Source organism: Danio rerio, chromosome 25 (assembly GCF_052040795.2).
Source record: "Danio rerio strain M-AB ecotype USA chromosome 25, GRCz13ab, whole genome shotgun sequence".
NCBI classification, from domain to species: domain Eukaryota; kingdom Metazoa; phylum Chordata; class Actinopteri; order Cypriniformes; family Danionidae; genus Danio; species Danio rerio.
This window is the reverse complement of record NC_141045.1, coordinates 40,094,761-40,110,688: the sequence shown is the minus strand read 5'-3', so window position 1 is coordinate 40,110,688 and position 15,928 is coordinate 40,094,761. Positions and strand designations below refer to the sequence as shown.

General features: G+C 40.2%; 2 protein-coding genes across 10 annotated transcripts; both read left to right on the top strand.

Moving 5' to 3' along the window:
• The first annotated feature begins 4 nt into the window (after positions 1-4).
• On the top strand, positions 5-5,712 carry trim44 (TRIM family member 44). Of its 4 annotated transcripts, NM_001161749.2 has the most exon segments (6): positions 5-180; positions 2,564-2,991; positions 3,104-3,181; positions 3,270-3,569; positions 3,743-3,762; positions 3,839-5,709. In NM_001161749.2, coding segments are annotated over 5 exon segments (891 nt in total). In that variant the 5' UTR covers positions 5-180; positions 2,564-2,580; the 3' UTR covers positions 3,921-5,709.
• A 1,239-nt stretch (positions 5,713-6,951) lies between these two features.
• ldlrad3 (low density lipoprotein receptor class A domain containing 3) lies at positions 6,952-15,245 on the top strand. Of its 6 annotated transcripts, none has more exons than XR_015525837.1 (7): positions 6,952-7,139; positions 9,151-9,297; positions 9,664-9,789; positions 9,872-10,006; positions 12,117-12,423; positions 12,664-14,623; positions 14,849-15,245. XR_015525837.1 is itself a non-coding variant. In XM_087311095.1 (6 exons), exons 2-6 carry the CDS (start codon positions 9,210-9,212, stop codon positions 12,851-12,853), a joined length of 846 nt encoding a protein of 281 aa, XP_087167221.1. In that variant the 5' UTR covers positions 6,952-7,857; positions 7,934-9,209; the 3' UTR covers positions 12,854-15,245.
• The last annotated feature ends 683 nt before the right edge of the window (positions 15,246-15,928 follow it).

The window sequence follows — 15,928 nt, the reverse complement described above, 5'->3', positions numbered from 1 at the left end:
TGAAAACAACAACAAAATCAGCGGAGCAAAACACGGAAGTGCAGCAGCAGGATCAGAGAGAGAGAGTGAATTTGCAGATTAATATGGTTAATATCTGAGATCAGTCACATCAAGACAGACAGAGAAGAACAGGATTAAAACAACAGCAGTGTAAAGACAGGAGACTGACCGCAGAAACAGGTGAGATGAGGAGAAGCTGGACGAGGAAGCTGCAGGATTGATCTGTGTGTGTGTGTGTGTGTGTGTTTCTGTAGTTTAGTTCATTAATCACATTATTATTATCAACTAATGAGGTTGAGATGGTTTTAAATGAACTATAACAGTTTATTGTTTGTAAATACTCTGAATGTTGGGTGTGAGATCGCTAGTATGAGCTTAAAACAAACATCAGCACAGTTTAACTGACTGTGTATAATGGTGTCTGATGGTCATTTGCTGATAATATGAGTTCATTATTTGGAATTTGCACAAAATACTTTACTGAAATGATATTATTGAGCAGAAAGTCCAAACGTGCGCATATAAGCAGCCTGTCTGACGGGTTACTGTGTTAGTTTCGGTTTAATGAACGCACAAACACACACACACACACACACACACATACACACCCTTGAGCTGCTTTTATACAAGTCACATCTCTTTTGTACATCTAATTTGCTTTCATGGATGTAAAATCACTCTGGTGCATGTGATTAATTTTAAATGCTTATAAAATAACTTATTTTATATATTTAATGTGTCTTTATGCATGTAAAATAACTTATTGTGTACATTTAATGTGTCTTTATGCTTATAAAAATTCCTTTAGTGCATTTGATAATTTTTCCATGCATATACAATTACTTCTTTTGCATAATTATTTTCACACGCATATAAAATCCCTTTTAGTGCACTTTATTTTATTTCCATGCATATACAATCACTTTTTTTTGTCAATTTGAATTGTTTTTATGCATATAAAATCACTTGTATATTTAACTTGTTTTCTATACACATACAATAACTTCTTTTGTGCATTATTTTTACATGCGCATATATATTAAATCACTTTTGTACATAATTTAATTATATTTCTATGCATAGCAAATCTCTTTTGTGCATTTAATTTGTTTTATACTCACACAAAGTCACAGTGTTCATCAAAATTAAGTTGACCCCTCTCAGATTTCTCTTTTACATTCATATTTGTTATACAGTAATATAACTGTGCAGATATATTAGATTAGTCAGTGGCAAATACAAAACTGATCAACTCATCTAACAGAAACACAGAAGATCACTGTTAAAAATTATACACCTAAATTAATATGTTTCAATAAATGTTTAATATACAGGAAAAATATTAAATACATAAAAAATATTAAATTTAGCTGTGATTTTGTAGTTTAGAAATTGTCTTGCAGTAACTGGTTTGTTTAAATGTATGATCTTTCTATTCCTAAAGACGTTCAGTGACCAAACTCTTATTTTATTGGATGTAACTGTTTAATAAAACTCTTTTGTTTAAATGCACAAAAATAAATTATTTTATTTACTGAGAAAGGGATAAAAATATGCAGTATATCAGTAGGTGTGCTCATTTGTGCTTACGATTTTTATGCAGAAATCACTTTGGTACATTCGTTTTCTATAAGTATAAAATCACATCAATTGAGCATTTCATTAGTTTTCTGTGCATATACACTCACCGGCCACTTTATTAGGTACACCTCACTAGTACCGGATCAGACCTCTTTTGCCTTCAGCACTGCCTTAATCCTTGGTGTTGTGGATTCAACAAGCTGCTGGAAATATTCCTCAGAGATTTTGCTCCATATTGACATGATAGCATCACACAGTTGCTGCAGATTTGTTGGCTGCACATCCATGATGCCAATCTCCCGTTCACCACATCCCAAAGCTGCTCTATTGGATTGAGCTCTGGTGACTGTGGAGGCCATTTGAGTGCAGTGAACTCATCGTCATGTTCAAGAAACCAGTCTGAGATGATTGAGCTTTATGTTGTGTGTTCAGAGATGCTCTTCTGCAGAGCTCGGTTGTAGCGAGTGCTTATTTGAGTTACTGTTGCCTTTCTATCAGCTGGAACCAGTCTGGCCATTCTCCTCTGACCTCTGGCCTCATCAACAAGGCATTTGCACCCACAGAACTGCCGCTCACTGGATATTTCCTCTTTGTCGGAGCATTCTCTGTAAACCCTAGAGATGGTTGTGCGTGAAAATCCCAGTAGATCAGCAGTTTCTGAAATACTCAGAGCAGCCCGTCTGGCAGCAACAACCATGCCACGTTCAAAGTCTCTTAAATCCCCTTTCTTCCCCATTCTGATGCTCGCTCTGACCTGCAGCAGATCCTCTTCACCATGTCTACATGCAGTGAGCTGCTGCCCTGTGATTGGCTGATTAGACATTAGTGTTAACGAGCAGTTGAACAGGTGTACCTAATAAAGTGGCCGGTGAGTGTATATAATCACTTCAGTGCATTTAGTTCGATTTCCCTATATAAAATCACTGTAGTGCATGTAGTACTCTGCGAGTGTGTATGACGTGTGTTGTGATGCTGTGTTCAGAGTCTCCGAGCTGCAGTATGGACGTGTGTATGTTGGAGGAGGATCTGCCGCAGATGGACGGCACGTGTGACGCCTGCGAGCCGGACGAGGCGGAGTCTGCGCAGTGGATGTGTGTGCGCTGCCGCTTCGCCTTCTGCTCCAGCCACGCAGACGCACACACACAAAGCACCGCACACACACTGCAGCCCTACAGCAGCGCAGAGGCAGACGCAGACACACACTCCGCTGAGCCGCAGGCTGCAGCGCTCCCGCCGGACGGGCGCAGGGAGACGGTGAGCGTGGAGCGGCTGAAGTGCAGAGATCACGGCCAGGAGGGGGCGCTATACTGCAAACACGACCAGCGCATCATCTGTGTGCTGTGTGCCGTGCAGGGGGAACACCGAGGACACCAGATCATCACACTGAGAGAGGCGTACCTGTGGCAGAAGGTCTCACACACACACACACACACAGAAACAACACGTGTGTAAACATACATAATATCAAGTGTAATCAGATGGAATGTTCACTCATCTGTGTGTGTGTGTGTGTGTGTTTCAGAGTAAAGAAGGCATTGATCTGCTGGAACAGACTCATGAAATCTCGGAGAGGATCAAGGCTAAATGGGCCAGTCCAGATGTGAGTGTGTTACAGCTGATCAACAGTGTGAGGAGTAACACACCTAAATCACACACTTTCATATATATGTGTGTGTGTGTGTGTGTAGATGAGCATGGAGGAGCTGGAGGCGTACGTGAACCAGCAGTTTGACGAGCTGCAGCGCCTGGTGCGTCTGGAGGAGTGGCGCGTGCTGCATCTGGTGGACCTGAAGGAGGCCTTCCTGACCGCTCAGGCTGCGGAGAAGATCTCGGAGATCAGCGCGCACACACAGACGCTGCAGGAGGAGATGGACTCCATCACACACACACTCCAGCAGATGGAGCAGGTGGAGGAGGACGGAGGAGCGCCTGCAGCGCTGCTGGCTCCACTGCTGGCCCGCAGAGAGGAGGATGCAGGAGGACGAGCGGTCAGACACACACATATAAACACACACACACACAGCACAAAGACAGGGCACACCCCTGCTGGTTACGAGAGGGTACTGCAAGTAGAGAAGCGTGAACAGCAGATGATTAGTGTGGACACAGATATGTATAGTGTGAACGTCTCTTAACTCCTGCTCTCTGCTCTGTGTTTCAGGATCCTGATGTGCGGCTCAGGTGAGTGTGTCCTGTTAAACTCTGCTGATGTGTGTGTGTGTTTGATGATGATGATGATGATGTTTGTGTTTTTCAGAGTTGCGGATCAGAGGAGGAATCCTGACGCTCCGTCAGCTGTTGAAGACAGAGGAGACGCACACGTCGGACACACACCCTGAACGCAGCTCTCTCTTCAGGAATGGAGACAAACACAGAATCAAATGCAGGAACAAACACCAAACTCTTGAAGAATGTGCTGTCTTTGTCAGTTCATTATTTTCATGAAGATCTAGTGGACTTTTTAATCATTTTTGTTTCGGTTTATTGAATTTTTTGCATTTGTGTGTATAATAACTACATGCTGGATTTATTATTTGGTTGATGAAATTGTGTTTTATATTGCTCTGCATTGCCTTCATTACACTGTACATTATATTATAGGTGTCAATACAGATCATTCAAGTGTAAAACTGTTTTTTATGAGCCTAAACACAGAGTTAAATGTTGAGTTGTGAACTCACAATTCCCAGATTTAAAATATCGGGAAAATCTGAATTCCAAGATAAAAAGTCTGAATTTTCGAGAAGTATTATGAAATAAAAACTCTGAAATATGATATGAAATACTCAATTTTGAGATGTAAATTCCAATTAAAAAGTGCAAATATTGAGATGTAAACTCCTACAGAGAAAGTCTTTGAAACCAAGGAGTCAAAAATGTAGACGTCAGCTCTGAATTCCAGTCAGACGTCTCAATATAAAGATGTACTCTCAGAATTTCTGTCCCAGTACTGGGTTGCAGCTGAAAGGGAATTCGCTGTGTAAAACATATGCTGGAATAGTTGGCGGTTCATTCCGCTGTGGCGACCCCTGATTAATAAAGGGACTGAGCCAAAAAGAAAACGAATGAATGAAACTCTAACCCTTATTTCAATATAAAACAAATCTGAATAATGAAACAAACTCTGAAATAAAAACGCAAAATTATGAGTAAATTCAGAATTGACAATTTCTAAACAAACTCTGAAATGTAAAGCTGAAATTCAGAAGTCTTGCATTCGTAACATGTCAACTCAGAATTTAGCAAATATTGAGACAAACAAGAATTTTGAAATGTGAATTAAGATTTTAGAGATAAAAAGTAGAAAAAATATTGAGACATGAAATATAAATTCCAGGCAAAAAGTCAGAATTTAAAGACATAATCTCAAAACTCCAGAGGAAAAATCTGAATTGAGACGTAGCTCAGAATTCCCAGATTAAAACACTGAATTTCAGTAAAAAGTCTGAATTTCGAGAAGTAAAATCCAAATAAAAGGTGAGAATATCGAGACGCAAACTCAAATCTCTCTGATTAAAATGTCAAAACATCTTTTGAGTCAAAACATCGTCATCCTACATGATTTACAGCAGAATTATTCTTTGGTATTTTCTAACATTTGTGAATGTCATATTTACACAAAATAATGTAGGTTAAACCTTCAGGCCAAACATTGTCCATCCTACATTTCCTCCCGTGAGTTTCAGTCTAATTCTCTGCTATTTGGTAATCGCAGCTCTGAATAATGATGTTATGACGTAACTGTTAAGCTGAATGATGATGATGAACATTTCTTTTACTCATGTTTTGATATCTTTGTGTAAATTTGACTCTATGCAGACACTAGAATGAATCCGCTGGATATTTTCTTTCTCTGTGTTTCCAGACTCCCCCATGCTCAAGTTCATCAGATATACTTCAGTTCTGGTTCTGAAAGCAGGTGAACGTGTGTGTTAGCTGAGTCTTAATGATGTTCCTTTCTTTCAGTTTTGGGATAAGTCGATCTCTAAATGAAGGGTTGCTCATGGTAAACCTGTCAGTCATTATTATACTGTATATTTGACGAGCTCTTTGATAGCTGTAAGATGCTCATTCACACTGTTGTTTCTTTCGACTGTAATCAAATAAAATCATTTATTTTCATTTTTTAAATCTTTATTGTCATGTCTTTATTGTTCTGAGAAAAGTAAAGATGAAGTGTCACTTTTTTAGTTTGCAGTCTTTTTAGAAAATACTAGAGATGTGAGTTCTGATTTTCTATTTCTAAAAACTCATAATTTCGAGATGCAAACTTTGAATTCCGATATAAAAATTCTGGATTTCGAAATGTAAACTCATTACACATATTGAGTAAACTCAGAACTGCTATAAAAATGTCAAAATTTTTAAAATGTTATGTCAGAACTCTAAAAATGTTATGTAAACACATATCACAAATTCAGGATTTTAAAATGTAATTTAAGATTTCTGAAATAAATATTCAAAAAGATTTTATTTAAAAAAAAACTCAGAATTTCTATGAAAAAAGTCAGGATTTTCAGACAAACTCATAAATTTTGAGCTAAAAAGTCAGAATTTTTAGATGTAAATTAGGAATTCAGAGATAAAAGTCAAAAAAATGTTGAGACTTAAGACAAAAGGTCAGAGTTTAAAGATGTAAACTCAATATTCTGGAGGAAAAGTCAGAATTTTGAGACTTAGGGAAACTCAAAATGTCAATTTCAAAAAGAAAATGTAAAATTCTGATGTAAGTCAGACATTCAAGATGTAGATGAATTAATTCTGAGACAGAAGCTATCTTTTAAGTTTTAAGATATAAACTTAAGAGTGTTCAGATGTAAATAAAGCCTGATATAAAAAGTCAACCATTCAGAAGGGAAAAAATATCTGACCTGTTATAGGTTATGAACAACTATTGAGATTAAATAAATAAACTGCTTCTCCTGGGCAGATGGAGCAGAGCTTTTCTTTCAGATAATATGTTTGTTTTTTTAATGCCATGTCAGCAACCAAGGCTATTTTCATGGCAGGAATCTTTCAACAATAAATATACAATTTAAAAATCAACAAACAAAGTAAAACATAAATTAAATAAGATTTTTTTGTGTTATTTCAGATAATAAGAATAATAAGCGTCAGAAATCAGGCATATCTGCAGTTCTCTACTTATTTTAAACAAGCTGAAACAACACAACTCTTGAGATTTTTTTGGGACAGCTGAATTGTTTTATGTTCCATCCACTTACATTTGTTACGTTAACTTATGGATGTGTTAGGACAGCCTGAATGGATTGTGTGAAACTCTGCTTTACCCAGAGCAGTCTCCAGCAGTAAAGCCCGGAGATGTTTGTGTGTAAAGCTGAAATGTCTCCGCCTTTTCTGCCCCAGATCAGTGTTTCTGACCTCCTCCCGCCGCTGCTCCTCCTCGGGCTGTCCGACAGCAGAATCAAGCCGCCTCTCGGAGCTCCACACCCGGACACTCCGCCAGGAAACCCCGCTCCAGCCTCGGCACAGGGCGGACCGGATCGGCCGCCTCAGGATGTGGATCTGGTATTTTCTGCTGGGTTCGGGCTCGGTCGGTGAGTCACCGTCTATTGTTCGCGTAAATGACCGTCCGCAGCGCCATGTTTACGGTGTTTGGGCTCTCGATCGTCGTGTTTTCCTACAGACGCACTTTTATAACTTTACGTTAGTTGCGTGAAGTAACGGTTAATAAAGCCGCAGCGCCGCGCGCCCCTCCCCCCGCACGACTAGTTCACTCAGCTAGTTAGTAGCTTTACTGGCTAATAACAACAACAAGCCTGCTGCTAACAGATCTGTGAATAAATCATTTATAATGTTTTCATGATGTCGAAGCTCGTCAGATCGCGTTATTACTCTCTTTTAGATTCATCAGAAAACATCAGATTACAGCACATCTGCTGAAGGTCACATGAAGCAACAGTTCACTGATGAACAGAGCCGGACACAGCTACTGCATTCAGCAGCAACAGTTTGCACAGGGATTTTCATACACACTACATGTGTTCACTAAACTTAGGGGCTCTTCTTGAATGTGTAGTTGATTAAACTTATAAACAGTGTTATAGTTAACTAAAACTACAAGCATTAAACTCAGAAAAGGTGGAAATGGTGATAAATAAACTGAATTCGTAAGTGAGATGTTCATTCATAACTGACCATATTTTAGTATTAGTTTTTCCCTGCTGAAAAAAACAGCGTAAACCTGCTAAGGCTAGTTGGCTGGTTTTAGCTGGTTGACCAGTCTGGTTTTAGAGGGGTTTTGGCCACTTCCAGGCTGGTTTCCACCCATTTCCAGCCTGGTCTTAGCTGGTCAGGCTGGAAAATGACCAGCTAAAACCAGCTTGACCAGCCTGGTTTAAGCTGGACAAAGCTGGTTTTGGCTGGACTCCCAGCCTGGCTAGACTGGTCAAGCTGGTTTTAGCTGGTCATTTTCCAGCCTGACCAGCTAAGACCGGTCTGGAAATGGCTAGAAACCAGTCTGGAAGTGGCCAAAGCCCCTCTAAAACCAGCCTGGTTGACCAGCTAAAACCAGCCAACCAGTCTGGGCTGGTTTAAGCTGTTTTTTTCAGTAGGGGTGGCAGAAAAAAAACTTATAAAACCTTTAATATTGAGTACGGGCATATGTAAATATGTTTAATTTTTCTTTATGTATTCCCTGGTGGCAACTTTTCTGTGGAACTGCAAACCGTATTTATAGATTAATTAATTTAAGTTTTTAAGGAAATATTTTTGCCTTTAAATAGCCAAAAACAGACAAAATAAATAAATAAAAACATAGACATCAACGAAAAAAGAACAAAAACGAATTATTAATAATAAAACTAATTCAAACTCTTAAATCTGTAATAATAAAGTAAGAGCCGACTGTTTTCCCGCAGTTTTTCAGGCCTGTATGCTGGTTTAGTATAGTCTGACATGCAATAGTTGACTCTATATTTCTCAGATCAAAGTTCTGTGTGCGCAGTGAATGTGAGGTCATGAGATTTCCAATCTGTTTATCTTTCATGCTCTTTATACTGTAAAATCAGCTTTTACATGCCAGATTGTTTCAGTTCAAGAGCTCTTATTGTTCTGAAATTCAGCATAAGAGGCTGCTGTGCTGAAATTACAGATCAACACAGATCAACATTATCCACATGGAGAAGAACTTCATTCACTGCTGTTTAACACAGGATTTACAGACACATGTGAAGCAGAAACATACAACGATTAGCCATAATTCCTGACCTGTGATCAGTGGTGTTAATCAACAAATCACCAATGCTCAAATGACTGTAGTTGAGTACGTTTTCTCAGGAATTGGACTTTGATATTCCAGAATAGTTGGTGGTTCATTCTGCTGTGGTGACCCCTGATAAATAAGGGACTAAGCTAAAGGAAAATAAGTTATTAGGACTTGAAATAAAACCAAATCCAATGAAGAAAAGCATTTATTGGAGTGAACACACTGATGCTAACATCTAAACAACATTATTTTACTTCCTCTGGCCCTTTGTCTCTCAGTGGCGACTGTTCTGTGAAGCTGTAGTCTTCTGTAATCTCCATCTGGAGGTCTGTGTTGTTCAGATTGTCAGGTATCTCCTGGAGGAAACTCTTCATGGCACTGCAGTGCTCCGGGCAGCTTCATGTGTGCGGATGGAGAGTGTGTTCCAGCCGCAGGACAGTGTGACGGGTATCCGGACTGTGCTGACCGCAGTGACGAGCACGGGTGCTGTAAGTCTGCTCTTCATAGTTTAAGTTAAAGCACTACACATCAGGATTAACCGACACATCAGAAAGTAAATCGATTATGCAGTGTTGGTCTCCACAACAGGTGGCAGCATGAGGACTGACTGTCAGGAATCTCCTGTGTTTAGGACAATCGACTATTCTTGACTACTTTAATATTACAACAGTGAAGCTGACTAGTGCACAGTATGCAGGGTTGATCTATAACCTCGAGTAATAGAGTCTTTTGCATATGTTTTGCTCTTAAAATTCATCAATTGATAAAGGGGTCAGATTCAGATAGCAAAGTATTGTCAAGTATTTATTCATCGCACCTCTTACAGTGTGTGTTCATTTGCTTGTGTGTCTCAGTGAAGCTGAAGTCTAAGTGTGCGTCCACCTTCTTCTCCTGTGCTAACGGCGTTCACTGCATCATCGGCCGCTTCCAGTGCAACGGCTTCAGAGACTGTCCGGACGGCAGCGACGAGGACAACTGCAGTGAGTGTGTGCATGCATCAATGCTCCACTTATGTGTGGTGTTTTATTCATCTCTCTCTGTCTGTGTGTGTGTGTGTGTCAGCTGCACACCCGCTGCTGTGTTCATCGCTGCGCTTCCACTGCGCCAACGGCCGATGTGTGGACCGCAGCTTTCTGTGCAACGGTCAGGACAACTGTCAAGACAACAGCGATGAGGAAAACTGCCTCACGACCGCAGGTACAGACGCACGACTCGCACACTGCTGAGCGGAACACAGCTCACCTTCAGTCAAAGCATCTGAGACGCATGAGCACTCAAGATTGGCTCTGTTTAGGCCTTGTCTGAAAGTTTAATTATTTAAACCCCTTCAGGTTAGTCCTGTGGTATACTTCAAATTTGAAAACAGAACTGAAACAGCGTAATTTAGAGCAAAATTGAACATAAACATGAGGATAATTTGGGTTCTTATTTGGTTCTAAACACCTTTGAGCTTCCAGTGGTCAGTAACGAATACACAGTCAGTGGGTGTGTGTCCATCACTCAGCCCCACACAAACAATGAAGATGACATATACCTGCCAGACCTCATTAGAAACATGTAAATATCAAAACACCCTATTAGACCGCTCGAGTCTCTCACTCAAACATAAAAGACCATATCAGAACCCAATACTCCACTAGACCTCTTCAAACCCTAATGAAACCACATTGGACCATATCAGAACCCCTAAATATATCCAACCAGACCAATTCAGACTCAGAAAACCCATCATACTCTAATGAAACACATCATCATACATACTTAGACCTTGTCAGAATGCCAGTGTTTATTAATCAGACGTGTTAAGATCCTAATAAAACCAGTGGCATAGCAGACGGGCCCACATCTAATCCCGGGCCTAATCTGTGCAGGGGGGGGCGCTGCATTTTGCGCTACGCCACTGAATAAAACCCACATAAGACCTCATCAGACCAGATCAAATCCCTAAAGACTCATTAGAAAACTCAGATACATAATATAACCATACAACATTTAATCAGACCTCATCAGAACCCCTAAATACCCCAACAGACTACTACAGATTCTTAATAAAACCACTTTAGACCTCTAGAATAACTATAAATAACTATAAATATTGAAAAGGAGGTTAGGAGGTAACTTGTATAGGTAGCTAGCTTGAAGCCAGTGGTGCTGTCGGTAAGAACAGAGGTCCAGTTAATAAGCACAACTAAATGGAGTGATTAGACAAGTCCACAAGGATTTGTACTCAGGAGGAAAGGTGTGTTTGTGTGTATATGCATGTGTGTGTGTGTGTGTGTGTGAGGATTTCTGCAAGGAAATAACAGAAATACAATGATTCAGTCTACCAACAAAGTACATATCTAAACAGAAAATAAGGTAAACATGAAACATATGAGCACTTAAACAAAAGCCACTCACATGGTCAAATACGCACACAGGAAAACAAAGGAAATCAAATTCAGTCCTCTGCACAGTTCAGCCATGTGCTGCCAGAAAATAGCTAACTGTGGGCACAGGTGCAGTTAATAAAGCCCTTCAGGCAGTCCTGATTGGCCCGAGATGGAATAAGGAGATTGGAGTGTACCATAATCTGAGCAGGGGTGTAACACTGAGTTTGCTGTTTAGGAACAAAACTTCTCAACAAATATCCATATCAGACCAATTTAGACTCTGGTTTATGAAACAATCCAATAATTTAGCTGTAATGTACTTCTAAAAACATGGTAAAATATGAAAACTATCTTCTGCTGTTGCTTATAAACTCCAGTTTTGAGTATGAGAACGTTCTCATGTCACACTCAGTGTTGTGAACCAAGCTCTTCAGTGCCCTTACTAGTGTCCACACCACCTACTGATGAACGCACTCCTGAGCTAGTGTGCATATGGAGACGCAGCCTCAGTTAGTTCATTCATTCATTCGTTTTCCTTTCGGCTTCGTCCCTTTATTCATTAGGGGTCGCCACAGTGGAATGAACCGCCAACTATTCCAGCATATGTTTTACACAGCAGATCTGCAACCCAGTACTGGGAAACACCCATACACACTCATTCACACTCATACACTACAGCCAGTGTAGTTGATCAGTTCCCCTATAGCGCATGTGTTTGGACTGTGGGGGAAACCGGAGCACCCGGAGGAAACCAACGCCAACACGGGGAGAACATGCAAACTCCACACAGACACACCAACTGACCCAGCCGAGACTCAAACCAGAGACCTTCTTGCTGCAAGTGAATTGTGTTACCCACTGCACCGCCCTCAGTTACTTCACTCGTATGTTATCCTGCAACTGAACATGTTCCATGTTTTGGGCTGTTCCTCCAGAGTCTCCGGAACACATGTTGGGCACTCTGGACTATCGTCTGCGCTATTACCCCAGCATCACATACGCAGTGATCGGCAGCGCCATCATCTTTGTGCTGGTGGTGGCGCTGTTGGCTCTGGTGCTGCACCATCAGAGGAAGCGCAGCGTCCTGCTGCCCCAGAGGGTGTACCGCGGCTCCTGCCACCAACCCCTGCTGCTCTCCCGGCTGCTGATAGTGGAGCGAGGACACCTTCTCCACCCGTCCCGCTGTCCTGGAGCTCCAGCAGACCTGCCTCCGTCATACTCGCAGGCTGTACGGGACTCTGGGTACGCTCACAGGAACACACACACATGCAGAGCGCTGTGCTGACTCTATCGGTTAAGCTTATTCGTGCACTGCATAGAGTTTCACGACAGAACATTCTATACTATCGCAGTCTTGTGAAGTAGAAGGAAACATTGTGGATGGAAATGATCAATGCATGGCGATATCGAATTGAACACAATCAATGACGTGATAATCGTAATCGAAGCTTGATATCCAATACTCTCTTCTGTTTTCTACAGTCGACCTGTGTGGTTTGACCTCCCGCCTCCGCCCTACCCTCCACCCGACAGAGAACCGCCTGGATATGAGGAACCAGAGGAACCTGCAGAAGCTCAAACACAGACCAGCGTTACCAGTGTAGAGGAGACTCCACCAGCACCTCCATCACCAGCCCTTCCATCATCATCATCACCTCCAGCACCAGTGTGAAGTACTCCATGATGAAGAACTCTTATGGAGGAGGGAGGACACATGAGCACTGCAGACACACAGACAGAACCAATGGCTGAGAATGATGGAGGACTGATGTAGACTTCCTCCAGGACTCGAGCATTATGAGGATCTCCATCCAGCTGTTGAAGTTTAGTGTCTAATGGAGAGTGTCTGATGAATATGGGCCGATCACACCGAATGCTCTTTTCTGTTCTGAAAACCGCACTGCCTTTGTCGACAAGAAAAAAAGAAGTGCTCTGCGCTTTTTATGTTGCTAGGCGACCACTGAATCAGCTGTGCATTGTGCTGTTATTGTTGTAGTATTTCCTGCAGGCACAGGATGTCAACATGACGTCATATTGACATTGTACACCAACGTACCCCAAGGGATGTTGGGTTTGGTTTGGAAATGAAAATCGGGTTGATGTCAGAACCAACATCAGGCTGACGTCAATGTCCAACCTAAAATCAACCAAATATCAATGTCTACACATCATGTTACACCTAGGACGTTACCACTATGACGTCTGTCAGATGTTAAATTTTAGTCACTTTCCAACACAACCTAAAATCAACCAAATATCAACGTTAATTTGCTGTCGTTATTGGACGTCAAAATAACGTTGTCCTTAGACGCTGGCAAGACATTGAATTTTAGTCACCTGACATCATGATCTAAATCTAACCTGATTTTAAGTCTTATGGTGTTGTGTGCCTGCTGGGATATTATAGTGATATTCAGGATTTGTGAAGTCATACAGCTCCGCATAACTCAAAACAGCGACTGCTAGTCTCTCCGCCATCTTTAAAAAGCTCAGTAGTCATCTTGTCAACACAAACACTGCCGTCACCTCAATGCAAACCCCGCCTCTGCTTTCAATTGATTGGACAATGAAAAAAGTCATTTTTATCTGCGGGTGGTTGAAACACGAGGTGCAGCATGCAAAACACTTGCAGCCATTAGAAAACCATGAAAAAAGCCACCCCTCATCGCAAAAAAGGCATTCGGTGTGATCAAGGCCTAATGCAGAATCTGTCTTTATGTTTATATTGTAGTACTTCCTCATGCTGTTCTCTGCGTGATCATCTTCACAGCACTGAGAATGTTAAACTTCTCCTTTACGCTTAATCTGCAGCACTTGGCCTTTGATTACGGTAGATTCACACCAAGCAATTTTGTTTAATAGACATCTAAGCATAGATATCCTGGCTATAATCATCAAATAGACAGATTAGATAGATGTGGTCACTTATTCCTGTGCATTTGATGACTAGTCTAGTCGAGTCTATTATTAGATTTTCATCAGTGACATCCCAAATTTAAAACTGAGCCAATGAAGCTTAACTCGAGTTAAAATGTTGGCTTGTTTTAGCCAAGGCATCTATATTTATACATCTATTAAACTTCTTTTTAAGGCGTCTTGATGATAGCTGATTTCCATGAGCTGCCATATTGGACTGAAACTGGAGATGCAGTGGAGCAGGAATGAGCTCGAGTTCTCATTGGGTTTCTCCTCATCCGCTCACTTCTGTTTCTTTAACATTGGTGCAGATGTTTATTATCATATTAGGTTTGTGTTGGGAAATTTTAACACCGCTCAAATTATCTGAGAGCCTAAAACACAAATTTAAAGACGTTATTACAGCATTTGGTTGTTGATTCAACACTGCAACAAAAACATTTTCAGAAGTTGTAAATAAAGACTGATCTGTGATTGTGGTAGATCTCCACCAAGCAATTCTGAATATTATAGACGTCTAAGCTTTGTTGTCTTTGCTAAAACAAGGTTAAATATAGGTTGCCAATGAAAAATCTGAAAGACATTTAAGAATAGGCCAAATTTAGACTAATCATCAGACTGATTAGACTTGATAGATGTGTAGTCATTTGTTCCTGTGCATTTGATGACTACTCTAGTTTTGGGTTATTCTTATACATCTATTAGATGCTCACTGATTTAAAATTGAGCCAAATTGACTTAACGAATTTAGCCTTGTTTTAGCCAAGGTGTCTATAATTAGACATCTATTAGACTTTTTTAGTGTGTCTTTGTGTCATGATAGCAGATTTCCATGAGCTGATGAAGTCTGCTGTATTAGACTGAAACTGGAGATGCAGTGAAGCAGGAATGAGCTCGAGTTCTCATTGGGGTTTCTCCTCAGCCGTTCACTTCTGTTTCTTTAACATTGGTGCAGATGTTTATAATCATATCATGTTTGTGTTGGGAAATTATAACACTTCTCAAATAATCTGAGAGCCTTAAACACAAATTTAAATTCATCATCACAGCATTTGGTTGTAAATTCACCAACTATGCCAAAAATAAATAATTGTTTCAAAAGTTGTAAATAAACAATAAAGATCTTTGAAGTATGTTTTATAAGAAAACACAGTTTCAGTCTTTGTGCTTCAGTATTTAACTTAATGTGAATTCTCATTCTACCAGCCAAATCTTAGTGTGAAAGATTTCTGCATTAGTGATTTCAGTGAATCGTCTTCTGCCCACAGACACACATTTCTGTCTTATGCTAAAGTTCTGTCATTCTCAGACTTCTCAGGTAATTTCTGTCCTCATCACTGAGACTTTGAAGACAATCTTAACGACATGCAGCAGATGTTCATTAACAATAATCATCCAGCAGCTCAGAGCAATCAGACAGAATCTCCACACAGAAACGCCAGTGTTTAATCCAAAACTAAAACTCAAATCCGCAATTCCACACACACTAAAACCTATAAATAAATAAGAATATGAACTATTGTGTATGAACTCCATCGGTTTAGATCTGCAGTGACTGATTTCAACACACATCTTAAAACAAAGATATACTAACTACATTTTCAAAATAAAACCAAAAAAAGTGCAATATCATCAAGATAAGTTGTTTGTTTTTGCTTTACTATTTATATAAAATCTATATACTGTAGTTTTCAAACATTTTATGTCTGTTTTAGATATTTCAGTACACAGTCTAAAAGATATTGAGAAACTCTAAACTGAAAAACCTAATTTCCCTTGATCACTTCCAATGTGAAAGAGTTTCAGAGTCATTCTTGCTAGTGTAAAAACA

What these genes read in the sequence shown, in the direction of transcription:
- trim44 (XM_087311218.1), top strand. Translation starts at nt 2,536, where the DNA reads ATGACGTGTGTTGTGATGCTGTGTTCAGAGTCTCCGAGCTGCAGTATG. An exon ending in AGGCGTACCTGTGGCAGAAG is followed by an intron (nt 2,992 to 3,103) that starts GTCTCACACACA and finishes TGTGTGTTTCAG; the next exon opens with AGTAAAGAAGGCATTGATCT. An exon ending in CTAAATGGGCCAGTCCAGAT is followed by an intron (nt 3,182 to 3,269) that starts GTGAGTGTGTTA and finishes GTGTGTGTGTAG; the next exon opens with ATGAGCATGGAGGAGCTGGA.
- ldlrad3 (XM_087311095.1), top strand. Translation starts at nt 9,210, where the DNA reads ATGTGTGCGGATGGAGAGTGTGTTCCAGCCGCAGGACAGTGTGACGGG. An exon ending in CAGTGACGAGCACGGGTGCT is followed by an intron (nt 9,298 to 9,663) that starts GTAAGTCTGCTC and finishes TGTGTGTCTCAG; the next exon opens with TGAAGCTGAAGTCTAAGTGT. An exon ending in AAACTGCCTCACGACCGCAG is followed by an intron (nt 10,007 to 12,116) that starts GTACAGACGCAC and finishes CTGTTCCTCCAG; the next exon opens with AGTCTCCGGAACACATGTTG.